Consider the following 19930-nt stretch of genomic DNA (forward strand, 5'->3'; position numbering starts at 1 on the left):
ATTCACTTTAAAACTTTCTTACATGTTATTCTTTTCAATATGATTTTCAATGGTATCCTGCTCAAGACTAAATACTGATCACTTCCAATTTCAAATCCTCTGTACACTTTGGTGTCCTGCACCAGGGAGAAAACAACTCTATCAACAATAACATAGTCACTGAGACTTTTCATATTCCTTGCCTCTTCTCTCCATGTGAATTTGTGCACGTTTTTATGTTGGAACATGGTGTTAGTAATAACCAGTTCATCTCCTAAGCAGAAATCCAACAGGTATTTGCCATTATTATTAGCTTTGCTCTTTTCTCCAAATTTTTCCAAAACATTTTTGTATGTCTCACTATCATTTCGTAGTCTGCTATTTAGATCCCCAATAAGGACCAACTTTTCCTTTTTCATTGTCAGTTGCTTTTTCTAAAGCCTCAAAAATTTTTTTCACTTCTAACTTAGAACCTTTTGTGGGACCATAGGCACAAATAAGTCTTATTGTCTAGTTCCCCATTCTCATATTTGCCCACATCACTCTACTCGAGACTGCCTGCCATTCAAGAAGATGAGCCTCGTATTTTGTGTTGAATACTATGGCTACTCCTTCTTTTTCTTGATTGTCATTGCCTGAATATAACATTTTGTATTTATTGCTCAGAAAGATTTCACTATTTTTTGTCTTTTTTGTTTCAGTCATCCCTATTATGTTGATCTGGTACTTATCTAATTCCTCAGCTAGCTCCATTTCTTTGCCATTCAGGCTTCTTATATTGATAGTACCAATCATTAACTCTGGTGATGTTGAGTTGGAATGTGTTTTCAGATTTGTTCCAGTAGCTGACTTTTCGCTGTTCGCCCTGGTTCCCTGGCAAAAACAATGGGGGCCTTGTTTAATCGGGTGATGCCCCAGCCGGCATGAAATTTTGTCATGTTTTACCATCATTTTGTATATTGGTTTAAGCCAATAAGAATACAGTTTGGTCGGCTAAATCCCAATAAATACTTCAGGCATTAAACAAAGATTGTGCCTGAAGTATTTCAGGACTGGGCAGCTTGGTAAAGGTGGTATGACTTCATATCACTTGCCTTAGTCTTAAGCCAAGTATATAATTTCTTTGGATCTTTAATTTATGGTATAGCCAAGTGAAAAAAACTTCCAATAACTTTCTAATCCAGAGTGATTTAATATAAGTTGACACCTTTTGGCAACTCTTATATGAAGATATGACTTCGATTGAAGTAATGCAGTGGGAACCAGATTTTACTTAAGGTAAGATCTGGTTCCCACTGATGAGACCTCAATAAAGGTTGAAACCGGTCTGGGTAGTGACTCGTCCCATAATGTACAGCATTATACATGTCCGCAAGGAGATGTGCTTTGCATTATGGGATACTAAGGCAAGTGATGTGAAGTCATACCACCTTTACCACGAGTTGCCCAGTTCTGAAAATACTTCAGGCACAAACTTTGTTTGCTTACATTTGGATAAAGGATTAACCCAAGTATATAATTTCTTGGTATCTTTAATTTATACTTGACCAAAAACTAGAGACCACAGATATGAAAGTCCTGAGAAAGATTAGAGGTGTGAACAAATATCTTCAATGGCATATATTAAAAACGAGGATATTGGGAAAGAACTTAACATTGTTCACATTCCAGGAATATGTTAGCAGAGCTAATCTCATGTGGTATGGTCACTTAAACAGAATGGGAGAGGAAAGATCAGCAGAAACAAGTGTTCTCTGCCAGCTTAGCAAGAAAAAAGACTCAGAGGAACAACACCAAGATGTAGGTGTACTGATACAGTAAAACATACCTAAGAAGACAGAAATGCAAGATCTGATAACGTTGGAGTCTTGACAGGTAACAGATTGAATTTGAGAAAAATAGGAAGTTAATAATGTAAGTTTTTCATATAGTACTATCATAATATCCTGTACACCCCCCCTTCCCCCCTCTTGAAGGTACATTTCAGGAATTTGATGATGATAATGATGTAATTTTGTTTATTGGCTATTAGTTCAGATAATCCTTGCATATAAGGTATGGCTGTGTCCTTGCTGTAATCCCTGTTTGCTTGTGTTTTTGTGAAGAATTCTATGTATTTTCTTGTTGTAGCCATTATTCTTTATTATTATTAACATTTGACCTCCATGGAGTCAGAGACTCATCGTGGGAGGTACTCACTATTGCATACAATGCTCATCCAACCGCTTCTTAAACTGATTCAATGTGTCTACATCCACAATTATATCCCCCCCTCCTCTTCCTCCTATTCACGAGGCTCTGCAACTTACATTCTCTCATTCTGTCCTCATACTCCCCACATTCACCCTTTCCAACATATCCTCATCACCATGAAAACCCGGTAACCAAATCTGTGCACAATAATTCATATGATGTGTGATCAAGGCCTTATACATTGGAATCATAACCTCTCTATTTCTGCATGTTAGGGTTCTCCGCATCATTGCCATTATTCAATGTGGTGTCTTCATAATTTGTCCAGTGTGGCCCCTGAATCTCAGGTCCTTGTCCATCATCACTCCTAGATCTCTCTCATCTCCTCTACTTCTGTTAAAGTTTCCTCACCAAGTGTATATTTTGCATCCTGTCGTTACTTACCAAATCTCAAAACATTACACTTGGCAACATTGAACCAACAGTTCCACTTACCTACCCATTCATGCAATCTATTCAAGTCCTCTTGTACGGTATTAACATCAGCCTGACTGTGCATTGCTCTCCCCAGTTTTGCATCATCCATAAACAGCTGGATATCACTAATTAAACCTAATCCAATACATTAACATGCAAATTGAACAACAGTGGCCCCAAAACTGACCCCTGTTGCACTGACCTTTCTCTTTCGAGATACGGCATCCCCATATACAACTTTCTGATCCGACACAGAAGTCTGTTATCCAATTCCATCTCCTCCAATTTATTTAAGAACTTGTCATGTGGCAGTCTATCAAAAGCCTTTGCAAAATCCAAGTACACCACTGTATATGCATCTCCATTGTCCATGTATTTGTCACTTTGTTATAGTACATAAGTAAGTTAGTGAAACATGATCTCCTCTTAACAAACCCATGCTGATAACCACAGAGAATACTGCTGTTATCAACCAATTTCTGTATCCTACTTCTCACCACTCTCTCTAGCACCTTTAACACAACTCCAGATATACAGACTGGCCTATAATTTTACAATTTTACCCTCCTTCCACTCCCTTGGAACCTGTGCTGTTGCAAAACTCTTATTAAACAGGTATGCCAATGCTGCTTCCAGTTTCCTGGAACATTCCTTAAGATACGTGGTGATATGTCATTAAATCCTATCGCCTTATTAACATCAAGGTTATTTATTTTCTCAAATACTTCCTGCTCACTCACAATTAAGCTATTCTCTCCTATGTCCTCTACAATTAAGTTTCTCATGATTCCACCCTGATCAGGATGAAACACCCTTATAAATTGATCACTGAATACTTCAATGTCATCTGTAGCAGTTACCATTCTACCATTTTCATCCCTTAACTTCATCTTTCCATGATCATTCTTCCTTCTACTTGCCATATATCTAAAAAAAAAAACTCTCTAGGGTTTTTCTTAGCCTGATTTGCCAATTTCTGCTCATACTCTACTTTTGTTTTCCTTACTAACTGAGTCACTCTCCTGACTTGTTCTTTATATTCTTCATGTGACTGATTACCATTATTTATCTTGTACTTCCTCCAAAGTACTTTCTTTTTCCAGATTTCATGCTTAAGCTCCACATTCATCCATTTTACATCTACCTTATTCAGCCTTATGGCCATTTGTACATTGATGCTGTTATGTATTTCTTTGTAAGTTCCCATGCAGCATTTATTTCCTTACCACTCAACTCCTTATTCCTTGTTATAGCTCGAAAAAAGTTAAAGTTTGTTATAGCTTGTTATTTTTCTCCTAAGCTTGTCATAATCACCATCCTTATTATTTCACATATATCCTTTCTCCGCAAAAGTCTACATAAGACTAGCCACAGCACAGGTGATTACTTCATGATCACTTTCGCCAACTGGAGGAAAATGTGAAACCCCCTCCTCCCTCTCTGACAATTATATCCTCTGATGAAATGATGAGATCTAGAACTCTTGATCCTTGCATACCTTTCTTTATGTGCTGCCTGAGATAGTTATCTCTCAAGAACTCAAAATTCATTTTCCTTATTCCCAAATTCTGTCTCTTCATTCCAATCTATACCACCATAATTAAAATCTCCCATAATAATTACCCTTCCTTTGTTCACTAATCCAAGTTGTTTATACATTTCTTCATCACCACATTCCCAGGCCTATAGCAACATCCAACTAAATATGTCTTCCTCTCAACCTCCACGTTACGCCTCATAACCATTGCCACTATTTCCTCCTTCCACATCTATCTTATGTGGACTTAATTTCTCCTGCTATCATCAGCAGCACTTTTATGTTTTTTTTTTCATTATTATTTTAAATTAATTTTTCAGAGCCTGTTCATCAAAATAAATTATTAAAGCTCTGTTTTTTAGAATGTTAATAACACTTAGTTACTATGTAAGGTAGTGGTAATGAGTGTGTATGTATCGGCTTGTATGGTGTGTTGGTTTATGATACACAGTGATGGATAGACATCCTAATGAAGACATGAAACCTGTAGTTAGAGAAGGAAGTGTTATTGTTTCTGATTTCAGAGGTGAATTGAATGTGTTGGTGTTTTTTTGTTTAGGTGGTTGAGGAAATTTAAAGTTTGGTGGCTATGGGCCTAATGGTGAATGTCATCAACACAGTTGACATGCTTTCCTTGGGTGTATTTAGCCAATATACTCTCAATCTGATTTAGCCTTCCATACTATGCTGGTAACCCTGCTTTGTGCTAGTTATGCACTTCCTGATCACATTTCCCTTTGTATTCATGAGGAGAAATGGATATACCAAGATATTACTGAATTTTACTAAAGCTTTTAACAGGATACAGCATGGGAAGTTGTTGCATGAGTTGGAAGACATAGAATTGGATTATAAACTCTTAGTATGGATAATACGATGGCTGATTGACAGGTATAAAAAAAGTGGTGTATGGATGTTGTGTGTGTCCAAGAATATTATTATTATTATTATTATTATTCCAGATACCTCCAAGGAGTCCGAAGACTCATCCGAAGACATATATACTTAGATACCAGTGATATATACTTTGGTGATCATTTCTTGGTCCTCTGTTCAACTTATACATTAATGATATTGGTAAAGACCTGATAGGTGATATTGAGTTGTTTGCTGATGATGTATAAAGGTAGGCAGTGTAATTAGGGATGTCACTGACTTACAGAATTATTTGAATATGCTGGAATTATGGGCAAGTGAAAACAGATGCCAATTCAATTTTAGTAAATGTAAAGTTGTGCACTTCACATATTACATTGGTGAAGTCATTCCAGAAGAAACTGATAAAAGGCATAAGTAAAGATTGCAAATACAACCCAGAGAATAACAGCAATGCTGAAATGACTTTTAACTTGTAAGGATAAGGTGTAGGTGACCAAGATGTAGGTGGAATTGATACAGCAAAAAGTGTTAGAAGACAGAAATATAAGATAATACTGGAATATTGATAGATAATGGGCTAATCTGGAGGAAAATTATTGATAGGAAGTTAGTAATGATTTAACTTTTCACATAGTATTATCATAAGATCTGTACCCCCCCCCCAAGAGTATGCCAGGAATTTGATGACAGATCTTTGATATGAATCTCACCTCGACTGTTGGGCTCTGATTTTTTTTTTTTTTGAGGTGATGCAAATATATCAGAGAGGGTGCAAAGAAGGGCATTAAAGATATTGGATTTGGAATATAGATTAAAGGGTAGATTTGAAAATGTGTGAACTGTAGATGCTAGTAGACAGGTGAATGATATGATAAATTTACATACTTCTGAAGAGTTCAATATTATTATTATTATTCCTGACACCTCCAGGGAGGGCACATACTCTACAACGAACCACAACTACACCATCGCCATCTGCTGCCCACTACTACTACCACCACAACTACTATTTTCACAAACATCCATGTCCATAGCAGGATTTGAACCTGCAGCCTTTTGGCTGTTGTGTGTGCAATCTGTGTGAATGAATTCAAGAATAAGTATGATAGCTGGTGCATACAGTATGTGGCCACCTCCCATGAATCCCTGATTCCCTGGAGATATCTCTTAATAATGATAATAATAATATAATAGCTGGCCCATGACCGTTAAGGATATTAATTGGCACTTGAGGAAGGGAGTAAGTATGGCAGATAACTGCCACCATCTTGTGATCCCCAAATTCTCTGTTCAATTTTCTTGAGTTTATGGGATGAAAAACTCAGGTTTCTTGGAGGAAAAAACCAGCTTGCCCATGCCAGAGGTCAACTAACTCAGGAACTGGTTGGGGATTAAAAAAAAAAAAAAAAAAAAAGTTTAGAAAAAGTTCCTCTAGTCAGCATAGAATCAAAGTTAGAATGGTGTTTCTTTAGGTTAGCACTGTGGATTCACATGCCATTTTTACAGGGCTACAGAAGCCTTTGATCTTATTAAACCTTGTTAGTAATCTGTTACTGCTTCTTTCAAGCATTCCTTGAACATTTTCTTTCCTCTGTATTGCTTCCTTGTACTCATTGAGATAGTTTGCTGATGTATGCTATCTTCATCTTTGCATTCCTAGACTTATAACAGCAACTCTGTTATTTACTTTGCTGAACCTGACTTTTCTTTGTTGTACTTTTGTTAATCAGTAATACCTCTCCACCCTATCCTATTTCCTGAAAATTCAATATTCCTTATGTTCTATCACCATAACTATATTCTTCTCATCTACCAAGTCTTGTTAATTCCTATAATTTTTGGCCATCAAATTAACTACTGCCATAAACTTCTTATTCTTGATGCTTCTGGTTAGTACATATATGAATTACAATATCCTCTTGGGCCCTTCACCAGTGGCAGATTACCCATTAAGGCAATGAGGCACGTGCCTAAGGGCCTCAGGTTTTGCCCCCCCCCCCCAAGCCAAGACTGTTTCCTAAAATAGATTAACATTAATCTATAAATTCAATAAACATCATAAAAATCTTGATTATTTTAAGCAAAAATTTTTTCAAAACAATTATTTTAATACGTATTTTGAACAGCTCGCACTATCTACGTTTTAAATAATGCCACGATACCAATGTCGACGCTAGTTGACAAGCTTTGTATTTTGAACAGCTCGCACTATCTACACTTTAAATAATGCCACGATACCAATGTCGACACTAGTTGACAAGCTTCGTATTTTGTATTTTGAACAGCACACGCTATCTACACTTTAAATTAAACCACATTACCAATGTCGGCACACGGCACTGTTGACAGCTTCGAGGTCACGAAAACTGATTGCATTGCCGAGATAGGAAGTTTCGCCTGGTTACTCCTTAACTTCATTTGTTATTGAATCGTATAAGAGTGAGGTGTTTGTTTCAAAAATAACTTTTTAGTGTGACTTTTCGTGTTTTCATTATTCGAGTGTAGTGCAACTTGCTGCAAGTAAAAAAAAACTTTGTCAAATTGTAAAAAAACTGATAAACAATCAGGTTAAAAAGCAAACGTAAGTAATAAACATTTTTTTTTTATATTATTTTTTGGGGGCCCCAAATATAATTTGCCTAGGGACCCCAACTATCCTTAATCCACCACTGCTCATCACTCATCTTTTAACAACCAGATGAGTGATATCTTATAGATGGTGCAGGAATGGTGGTTATTAATTCTGTTTTAACACAACTGGAGGAATACCATCTGAACCAGAGGATTGAGGATTTTTCTGATGACCTGACAAAAGATCATATGAGACATGCTATAAACAGTTCATGGTATAGTGGGAGATTTGTCCTGGTTGTCTATAGAAGAGTTGTTAAAAAAACATTCTAAGAGAATGTGCCTTATTTTCAGATAATGTTATTAGAGTATCATTAGGATGCAATTGGATTGGAAATAAAGGACAGAAGTTACACTCAAGTTATTACCTATTAGTATTATCAGACCTCTGTGGAATCAAGAGGCTCATTATGGGAGGTCCCACTCTTACTTATAACTCATCACACCATGACTTAAATGCATTCTCTCCCATACAATACTTTCAGGAAATGCATTCCAATTATGCACCAATCTACATGCAGAAAACCTCATACCTTCCACATACACCTTCCAGGATGACCATGCTGCCATTCTATTTGTCATCTTGCAGTATCAATATTATCTTCATTGTCTATTGCCCTTTCCAGATGTGTGTCATTGGCAAACAACTGGATATATTCACTTAAATCATTACTTATATCATTGATGTGCAAATTTAATAGCACTGGTCCAAGCACAGAGCTCTGTAGTTACACTAGTCACATTCTTCTTGATTCATGTTCTCCATACATTGCTGTGGTGTCTCTTCATCAACCATCCTCTTATCCTTGCCATATCACCATTTGCAGGGGGCGGGGTGTGTTGAAAATATTTAACAACCAGAATGGCTATATAAATCAAAAGTTTTAAAATATACTCCCTTTTCTGTTTACCATATCCTGCAGCACAAATCATTTGACTTTTAGAAATTGTTAGTGTGATCTATCGATTGATGCTAGTCACTAGCTATTGCTCTAGCTTGAGTATGATATGACAGAGAACTGCATCACTCTTCCAGTGACTTGCCCATTAAATAGATAGTCATTAGTGACTTGTATTGACAAGCAGAGCATTTTTCTTAACATCAACACTATTAATGGCACTGAATCCTCTTGTAGCATGTTATCTTCAAAGCTTTGCTAGCCCTTATTTTGTATTAATAAGGGCTAGCACATTTTTTATATTAATATTTTATATTAATAAAATATTTTATTATTTAATAATAGTAAATAAAACAATTTTATCATAATAAAATACAAATATTTTATATTAATAAGGGCCTTATTTTACATTAATATATTAATGTCTATTGTGAACAAAGTCATGAAAATTGTTTATTGGAATGCCAATTTAAATTAGCTGGCTTAATTTTTACACCCTCTGTCCAAAAAGAAACCGAACTTTTGATAGAAAATAAAACACAGGCCAATTATAATTATTGAAATCATTTATTTCAATCAATATGCTCTCCCTCAGCTTCATTTGGCAGGGTCAATTAATTCGTTAAATGAGTTTTTTAAATGGTTTTTGGGATACTGTTGAGGGTCGTGGTTACTGCAGCTTGAACGTTTTCAATGGTGTCATATCGCTTTCCTTTCATTGGCAAACTATTCATAATAGAATAACATCAGAGTTGGACAAAGGAACTGGCTACACAGTGGTACTTCTGGATTTTGCTAAGGCTTTTGACAGGATACCCCATAGAACACTGTTAGGCAAATTGGAGCAGATGGGAATGGATATTAAATTGGTGATATGGATAGGAGAATGGCTCAGGGAGAGATACCATAAGGTGGTGTATGGAGGAGCCGAGTCCAGAATGAGGCAGGTGACCTGTGGTGTGCCTCAGGGCTCTGTGCTTGGGCCAATGTTGTTTAATTTGTATATAAATGATATAGGAAACGGCTTAAAGGGAGATATTCAGTTGTTTGCTGATGATGCAAAGTTGTGTAGTGCAATAAAAAATCAAGCTGATGTTGAAAGTTTGCAGGAGGATTTAAATAAGCTGGTAAAATGGGCAAAAGAAAATGGATGTCAGTTCAATGTGGAAAAGTGTAAAGTCATGCATTTTGGGATTAAAAGATTACCAGCTGTGTACTACATCGATGGAAAGGTACTCCAAGAGATTGATGAGGCTAGGGACTTAGGGGTATTGGTAGATAGGGAGATGAAGTTCAGAGGACACATTGCTAAGGTGTCCAAGATTGCAAGATAGGATTACTTGGTTGTTGAGGAACACACTGACATCCAGAGATAAAGAGGTTATTATTCCCCTTTATAAAGCATTGATACTTCCACATTTGGATTACTGTGCTCAGGTCTGGTCACCTGGATTCCTTGGAGATGAGGAGGCTGTGGAGAGGGTTCAGAGAAGAGTGACCAAGTTGGTGAGTGATATAAAAAATGCTCCCTACATTGATAGATTGAGAGCTTGTGGATTGCAGAGATTGGTTGATAGGCGAAGAAGAGGGGATATGATAGAAACATTCAAATTACTAAAAGGTTTTTATAGGATTGATGCAGGGGAAATGTTTCAGCTGTGTGATAGTGATGGAAGAACAAGAGGTCATCTCTGGAAATTAAAGAAGAGTGTGGTTAGCAAAGGTGTCAGAGCAAGGTTTTTTGCCTGGAGGGTGGTGAATGAGTGGAATTCATTGCCTGACTTAGTTGTGAGCTCTTCGTCTGTAAATGAATTCAAGAAGAGATATGACAGATATTGTTTTGCTAGTTTGGGTCTCCCGCGATGAGTCTACTGACTCCATGGAGATACCCGTAATAATAATAATAATAAATGAAGTCAGGGAAAGAGAAAGAAGTCACAGGGTGCTAAATCAGGTGAATACGGTGAGTGATCCAACACACAGACTTTTTTTGCTCAAAAACTGTCTCACAATGTTCGAATGATGAGATTGTGCAAAAGTAACAGCTGCCTGAATCACGATATTCATGCCGTACTCGATGAATTCTCGCTATCAATTGCTTCAAAACTTTGAGATAAAACTCGCCATTGACCATTTGGCCAGGCAGAATGAATTCTTTGTGGATAATGCCCTTGGAATCATAGAAACAAATCAGCATTGTCTTTACTTTTGACTTCTCCAAGCGACTTTTTTTCGGATGTCCCTCTTCTGGTGGCCGCCACTCGGCACTCTGGTGTTTTGTTTCAGGCTCATACTCAAAACATCACGTTTCATCACAGTTTGAGTCCTTACGAGCAGTTTTAATGAGGTCCTTGCAGTGTTCAATTCGATACATTTTTTGGTAGTTAACTTGTGGGGAACAAATTGCGAATTGAATTTACGAAGGTCAAACTCTTGGTCAAAATGTTGTGCACAGTTGATTTTGGAATCTCCATTTCATCTTCAATCAATCTGATGGAAGATTTTTGGTTTTTCTTTGATGAAATCAAGCACTTTCTGGATGTTAACTTTGCTGAGTCCAGTTTTTGGATGGTCTGGCTTTTTGTCGTCCTCAAACGTCTCATGACCACTTTGAAATCACTTAAATCGCTCATAAACTTGAGTATGGGATAAGAATTCATCACCGTATGCTTTTTGAAGTATTTGATGCATTGTGGTAAAACTTTTACCAAGTTTAACACAAGTCGATCACAGCTCTCTGTTTGAAACTCATTTTCCGACCGTTCGTCAAAAACACTGTCACTCTTGGCACTATAACTCAGCTTCTAATGAAACAAATGTTATAAACAGTTGACACAACACTAATGAAGGTTGCTGCTTTTGACAACAAAATGATACAACAGATGGCTCCACTAGTTTCTTCTATTTTCGAAAAGTTTGGTTTCTTTTTGAACAGAGGTTGTATTAATTGTTCAATTTCAATACATAGAACTTCACAAATATCATTTGGACGAGTTTCAGGATTCAGTAAATTGAAAACTAAGATCGCTATATTTTTCACTGTTGTCATCAAACAACGAATGCATTTTCTTATAATGTAAGTTTTTCTTTTTCGTAATTGGGAGTTTGATTTGTTTTTAGATGGTATATTGTTTCTTTATTTCTGTAATATCTTCCTTTTCTCTTTCATAGTTTCCTTTATTTGGTTTTATATGTTCAGTCATTTATTTTTCATCATATTAATCTATTAACTGAACATTTTTTCTTGTAAAGGTGAAGAAAGTATTGATATCTCCATTAGAGTATAAATTATTGTTAGAATATCATTTACTCATTTTCCAAATGTTTAGCTCTGTTTCAAAATTTCTGTTAAAGTGAATACAAAAAGATAAGCTTATCAATTTACTTATGTAGATCTAGCACTGTAGGCATTATTTCAATTTCCAGCTCTTTAGATAGGATTCGTGATGTAACTCCATGTGAAATGCTCGGACTCTGTTCCAGCATATGACAAAGCTATTAGCACTCTGAACACTTATAAAGTTTAACATTGTTGTTAGACACACACACACTCTCTCTCGTACATATTAATATATAATTAAATTGCTTGTCTCTGTCATTTCAGAGGTGGTCAAACTTCAGCGTCACTTGACACTTTTAAGAGAAGAATATGTTAAACTACAAACCAGATTATCTAATTTGGAAAAAAAGTATAGCATTGCACTTGCTGGAGTTGGCGACGTAAATGAGGATTCATTTGTGTCCAGACTTCTCATTACTGTAGCTAATCTTTTTGATAAGGAGCTTTATAGGTCAGTATATAACATATTTTAAGTTTTTTGTTTTACTAAAATACTTACTATTATTATCTATTTTAACTGGCTGCTGTAGAAAGTAAAATATGAATAAAAAGAATTCAAAACATACACTAAAATATTCTCTATACTATCCAAAATAATTCTTATTTGTTGAAGTGATTATTTTTATCTAATTTTATTGCAAAAGAGTATACATTGAATTATATAAAGAATATTCAGGACAGTGTTTCCTAAACTTTCAGTACCCACATCCCTCTTTTAAAATTTTAGTAACACCTCATTTTCACCTCTCCTTCCCTACTCTCTCTCTCTCAGGCAATGGCAGTTTGGAAGAAGTTATATTTTTAAATTTTTAACATACGTACTATAATAAAGTACAGATGTGAAGATTTTTTAAAAAATTGTTAAATACATTTTTAGTTGCATGAATCATTATTTGTGTCCAGACTTCTTATTACTGTAGAATCTTTTTGATAAGGAGATTTATAGGTCAGTATATACATATTTTGAAGTTTTTTGTTTTACTAAAATACTTACTATTGTTAGATCTGTAATTCGTCAGCTGTGTTATTGTTATACCTGTACTTTCTCTATATTTTATCTTATTCTACCCCTAAAATAACTCTCCTTCTAATCTATTGTCATGCTCCTAAAATACTAATTCAGATTTATTTCCTCTTCGGATACTGGCAAAATTTATATTTCGCTGCGCCAGCCAATATCCTATAACAGAAGAGACTCTTGTTCAGGGAAATAATTCAAAACTTAAAAGGATACACACAATAATTTATCTCGCGCTAGAGCTGTGCAGATTTTAGTTAGCAGTCGTAGACCGAATCTCACTTAAGCAATTATATCTAAATTCCTTCCCGCCAAAAGGTTCAATTTCATAAGTGGTGGTTTGAATTCGTAATCAGGCATAACTCAGGTATAAGGTATAAAACATGTTTATTGGAAAACACAAAACATTTACAGTTATGTAAGCTTAAATACTCAATGAATCAAAATTCACTCTAAGTTAAGGGTTATACTAAATCGCAACGAATCAGAGCAAGTTAAATCCTTCAATTATGAAAGGATTAGGTTTAAGCAAAATACTACTACTATATAACTCCTTTCACAAGTTACTCACAGAATACTTATTGAACACTTTCATTAATACTCTATCAATGATTATTTTAATTCTAAATTTCATTTTAAGCAAGTCTAGTCATTCACAAATTACTGCCTATTTAACAACTCTTCTTTGTTCCACAAGGGCTTAATTAATTCAATCAAATTCTCGCTAAAAGTTCTCTACTAGTGTTCTTTAGTTACAATGCACACAAATTTCTTGTTCTTCTAAACGAATTTTAACATAGAACAAAAACTTTTACATTACCGGATCTTTTCAGATTTCATGCCGCCATCTCATGTAGGTCTGGATTACCTTACTGCATATTTTTCGGCTGTCTTTGCACCTGGCGATGTACTACGCTTTTTCTTCTAATCGTTTCCGACTGTTGCATGCTGTCTACCGCTCCACAGGAAACTTTCTCTAATGGGACATTCTGCTAAGGCTCGATTCCACATGGGCCGTCATATCACGATCAGCTCTGCTTGAAAATCTTCAAGCATTCTCAAGAAAAGAACCTCCGTTCGTCATTCCCCTAGTCAACTCACCACTCTCTCACGAATCCTCCGACAAACTTCCCCTAAAACTCGAATCCCGCACTCGACGATCAAAAGGTCAAAAAGCCCCTTAAAACGGCGTGCTTCGTCTTTTATTTGCCCTCTATTCAATGCGGTTTTCACCCACGAACCCCCTCGTTCATGCCCCTTGGGTGATCCTACACTATCGCTAACCTGTCCGGTTACATTATTCTAGGAAGGCGCTCTGACATCATATTTCCGAGTAGGTATAGCCTCCATTGCTACGATCGACTCGTACCGATTATACGCGATTATTCCGGATTACCATTATAAACTTTTCTCAGAATTTCGCAAGGTACTAGACAGCTTACTTGGGAATTACAAATAACCTAACAATTACTCTCACTATATCGCACACATGGACTATACATTATTACAAAACATAAAACAACACTTTATAATTATTAGTTGATGTGCAGATATCTCCTTAATAAGTAGTAGTTTGTCATGTTAAATCCTGAATAAAGAATTTAGTTATAAAGCTCTGCATTCAGGATCTAACAAAAGTCTCCCCTTACAAAAAATTTTTTTCGTAAGATAAAATTTTCTTTAAGCAACTCTTATTGTAAGATTGTTTTCTAATTTTCTATAATAACTCCCTATTGTCTCTTCCTCAATTCTCTGGGGATGAGCCGTCCATTCTTTCTGGGTCTTAGTACGTATCTAGGCTTATGAGACTGTATTGTCTCCTCATGACATGACTGAGTTTGCTCATTCTCACGATATATATTCGGTGCTTCTTTGTACCTTAAGTGTTCGGGAGGATATTCCCTTGACAAGCTTTACTCTTCTTCTCTCTTGTTGCTCTGTCTCGTGTACGGGGTTGCCTGGGATGTGTTTTCATCATGTTCCCATTGCAGTCTCTGTTTTGTGTTGACTTCCCCTTTTTCCCAGATGTTTTCGAGGGAATCGCCTAGACAGACCAACCTACTTGATCTACATCTGTACAATTTTAGGCGATCCGAGTGGACTACTAGGGTTCTTCCCCGATATGTCGTCTCCTTTATCTTGTATGTCACAGGGGATAGTTTTTCTACAATTTCAAAGGGCCCTGTGGTGCTCCTTCCAAAATTTCCCCCTTTTTTTTGAGTTCTGCTCCAATAGGACTAAGTTTCCTAGTTTTAAGTCTTTGTGTTTCCTTAATTTATTTGCATAAGACCGGGCACGTTGGGAACACACATTACTTGACTCGGCCACCAATTCATATGCCAGCCTGTTTTCCTTGATGAGGTTGTTCAGGTACTCATCAATGTATGGGAATCCAGTGCTCGCCTTTGAATTTCTGAAATCATTGGGAAAAGGGGGCTCGAATCCGTACAGCACAACAGCAGGGACTTCCCTTGTTGCTGCATGGAGAGCGGTCCTACAATCAAAAAGGGTGTGTGCCAGATGAGAATCCCACTCCAAAACCCGCCCTTCTGCCAGTTTGGAAAGAGTGAGCTTCAAAGTCCGATTCATCCTCTCGCACATCCCATTTCCTTGGGGGTGATACGGGGTTGTAAACAGTTTCTTTATTCCCAACAATTTGCAGAGTTGGAGCATTACTTCAGCCGTAAAGTTGGTACCTTGGTCTGACAAGAGGGTTTCGGGAGTTCCATACTTGTTTCCCTTTGAGGTAGTGGGGAGGGGGTTCCACAATGTCCATAGCCACAGCTTGAAATGGTCGTGAGGGGAGTGGGAATGGTTGCAGTGGTGCTTTACCAGAAATGACAGATTTCTGTTGACACACATGGCATGATGACACATAGTTCTCAATATCTTCTCTCATGCCCTTCCATAGGTATCTGTCCGTCACCCTCTTCCAGGTTCTGTGGATACCCTGATGTCCGGCTAGCTCCGCATCATGAAACGAGTACAAGACCCAAGGAATCATGACTTTAGGAACCAGAATTTTCTCCCTCCACCTCCCTGTGACATTTTGTTTTGACAACAAAAGTCCGTCTTCATCCATATGTATGATCATGTGGAACACTTGGTTGTGCGAGAGACTCTCTCCCTTTTTCAATCTTTTGTGCACTCCCCCCCCCCCACATCGGGTCAGACTTGGGCTTCTATTATTTCAGACTTACCCCAACTTTGAAGATGGGGGGGGGCAGTGGTTTCTTCTTTCCCTCGACCAATAGCACGGGGTTGATATTTTCCTCATCAGTGCAGGAGTCCAGAGATCTAGACAGATAGTCAGCCACAACGTTGGATTTCTCAGGAATGTAATTAATTTCTACCCTGAATTCTTGCATCTCTAAGGACCACCTCACAATTCTTTGATTCTTATCCTTCATTGATGAAATGAAGGACAAGGGTTTGTGGTCCGACCTGAGTATGATATGTTGGCCCAGCAATATATCTTGGAACTTTCTGAGGCTGTATATGAGTGCCAGAGCCTCCTTCTCGATGACAGAATAGTTTCTCTCAGAGGGGGATAGCCTTCTGCTTATGAAAGCAGTTGGTTTGAAGTGATCTCCTTCTGCTTGTTCCAGTACTGCCGCAATGGTGTCCTTGGAAGCATCAGCTGCTAGGAAAAAGGTTTGACTGAGCTTAGGGTATGAGAGTACTGGTGATCTAGTCAGAGCCTGATTCAACGCATGATAGGCCTCATGCTGCTCCCTCCCCCATACAAATCCCCCCCCCCCTTTTTTTTTTTTTCGTTAGTTTTACAATAGGGTCCATTAACTTGGAGCATTCAGGGATAAATTTTCTGTAAAAGTTCACCATGCCCATATACCTCCTGACTTGTCGTACTGTGGAAGGGGGCTGTGCTTCCAGTATGGCATTTACATTACCCTTGGAGGGTTTTATCCCTCTTCATTGACCACATGTCCCAGGTATTCCACTGACTTTAGGAAGAATTCACACTTGGAACACTTCAAAGATAGACATGCCCTATTAAGCTTGTCCAGAACCTTCAGTAGGACTTCTTTATGCTCTCTAAGACTGGATGAGTAAACCAACAGGTCGTCCTAGAAACACAAGACTCCTTTAACCAGGACGTCACCTAATACGGTGTTCATGAGGCTCTGAAAACTCATAGCCGAGTTCCTTGCTCCCTGGGGAAGTCGGCACAGTTGGTATTTTTGCCACTTTGTGGTAAAAGCAAAATACTGCTTGTCCTGCTTCCTGAGGGGAATTTGGAAGTAGCCAGAGTTCAGATCCAATTTTGAAAACACTTGCTCCCTCTAGCCCAACCAGTAACTCTTCTGTCGTACATACAGGGAAGTCAATTGGTTTAGTGACTTTGTTGACTTCCCTTAGGTCTAAGACAAACCTTAGGTCTCCGTTTGACTTTTCAACCAGAATGAAGGGGCTGTTCCAACGGGAGTTTGACCTCTCGAAGATTCCCGCCCTTTCATACTCCATTAATAATTTCTCCAATTTGCCTAGGTGTTTCAAAGGTGTCTGATACTGCTTAACATATATCGGTGTCTCTGAAGTGACTTGCACCGTATGCTCAACCACGTTCGTGCAGGGTAGGGAGGTGATTCCCTCAGTGAACACCTGGGGATATCTCTTATACACTAGTTGAAAAAATCCTTGGAGCTCCTCCTTAACGGGATCGGAGCCATGCAACTTCAGAGCATTGTGCACAAGTCTCTCTCCATTCATCTTGATCTTCCTTCCCAACCGACCTAGTTACACTTATTTTGCTTACATTGTCGGGAGCGAGTTTAGGTTCGAAAGTTCTCCCACAGAGTGACAGTGATTGGTTAACAAATTGATTTTTTTTTCAAGAAGTCCAATCCCAGCACAATTTGGTGGCCCAGGCCTGAGATCTCGGGGAGAACTATCAGTCCATGCATAATGCTTATGGGGAAACAAGGCATAGAAATATTTACATTAATTTTTGTGGTGGAACTGTTCGGGAGCCAATTGTTTATATCTGTGTTTCGTCGGCTGTGTTATTGTTATATCCTTACTTTCATATAATGTTATATCGTAAATCGTAAGTTCAATCCTATTATACATTAACTTACTGTCTCTAGAATCTATCCTTTTGCTTACTCAAAACTTTGTACAATCAAAGTCCTACCGGCTACTCTATTGTTATGTCGCTATCTCTCTATATTATATCTTATTCTACCCCTATAATAACTCTCCTTCTAATCTATTGTCATGCTCCTAAAATACTAATTCAGATTTATTTCCTCTTTGGATATTGGCAAAATTTATATTTCGCTGCGCCAGCCAATATCCTATAACAGAAGAGACTCTTGTTCAGGGAAATAATTCAAAGTTCAAAAGGATACACACAATAATTTATCTCATGCTAGCACTGTGCAGATTCAGTTAGCATTCGTAGACCGAATCTCACTTAAACAATTATATCTAAATTCCTTCCCGCCAAAAAGGTTCAATTTCATAAGTGGTGGTTTGAATTCGTAATCAGGCATAACTCAGGTATAAGGTACAAAACATTTTTATTGAAAAACACAAAACATTTACAGTTATGTAAGCTTAAATACTCCATGGATCAAAATTCACTCTAAGTTAAGGATAATGCTAAAGCACAATGAATCAGAGCAAGTTAAATCCTTCGATTATGAAAGGATATGATTAGCTTTAAGTAAAGTACTACTACTATATAATTCCCTTCACAAGTTACTCACAGAATACTTATTTAACACTTTCATTAATTTACTTAAGTATAAAGAGCTAATAAGCTTCATTTCGGCAATGAAAACATTACTTAAATTAAGGGGATATTAAATCCCACATAGTTTTAAAATCAAATAAGAAACTCAAAGATTGGAATCAGAGAGTTAGCTCTTTATACTTAAGTAACTTAATGGTTGCACCTGTTTGGAAACTCGTATCGCAGGTGCTACTAAAATTTCTTTATATAAGTTCTTTTCGCTATACACTTTGGTATTAGGTCTAGCTACTCACTGATGAAGCCTCAAAAAAGGCTGAAACCGGTCTGGGTAGTGACCTCCCTCCATAATGTAATAACAGCATACATTTCCCAGGAAATATGTTTTTACGTTATGGAAAATACCTAAGAATAGCGATCTGAACTTTCCCCACCTTTGCAACGAGTCGTCCGGTATTGTACTACGTACTAGGGTCACTTGCATTAGCTCATGCTAAGTGTTCGCCGATACTTTATAGTTTACTATATTCGGCAAGAAACTTTCTGATTCCAATCTTTGAGTTTCTTATTCGGTTTTAAAACTATGTGGGATTTAATATCCCCTTAATTTAAGTAATAACTTTCATTAATACTCTATCAATGATTACCTTAATTCTAAATTTTATCTAAGCAAGTCCAGCCATTCACAAATCACTGCCTATTTAACAACTCTTCTTTGCTCCACAAGGGCTTAATTAATTCAGTCAAATTCTCACTAAAAGTTCTCTACTAGTGTCCTTTAGTTACAACACACACAAGTTTCCTTTTCTTCTAAACAAATTTTAACATAGAACGAAAACTCTTACATTACCGGATCCTTTCAAATTTCATGCTGCCATCTCATGTAGGTCTGGATTATCGTACTGCACATTCTTCGGCTGTCTTTGCGCCTGGTGATGTACTACGCTTTTTCTTCTAATCATTTCCGACAGCTGCGTGCTGTCTACCGCTCCGCAGGAAACTCTCTCCAATGGGACATTCTGCTAAGGCTCGATTCCACATAGGCCGTCATATCGCGATCAGCTCCGCTTGAAAATCTTCAAGCATTCTCAAGAAAAGAACCTGCAGTCCGTCATTCCCATAGTCAACTCGCCGCTCTCTCACGAATCCTCCGACAAACTCCCCCTAAAACCTGAATCCGGCACTCCAAGATCAAAAGGTCAAAAGGGCCCCCTAAAACGGTGTGCTTCGTCTTTTATTCGCCCTGTTCGGGCACCCTCTA

At 37.5% G+C, this 19930-nt stretch overlaps 1 protein-coding gene across 1 annotated transcript in view; it reads left to right on the plus strand.

The window, feature by feature from the left end:
- The window catches only part of LOC150110021 (ankyrin repeat and FYVE domain-containing protein 1), a 532825-nt gene that overhangs the window by 55010 nt on the left and 457885 nt on the right, over positions 1 to 19930 (plus strand). Inside the window, 1 exon segment of the mRNA XM_090395273.1 lies at positions 12200 to 12386. Coding sequence (XP_090251399.1) covers positions 12200 to 12386 — 187 coding nt within the window.

Source organism: Typopeltis vanoorti, chromosome 1, assembly GCF_054136105.1.
Source record: "Typopeltis vanoorti isolate ZY-2024b chromosome 1, IOZ_Tvanoo_1.0, whole genome shotgun sequence".
In the NCBI taxonomy this organism is placed as follows: Eukaryota; Metazoa; Arthropoda; class Arachnida; order Uropygi; family Thelyphonidae; genus Typopeltis; species Typopeltis vanoorti.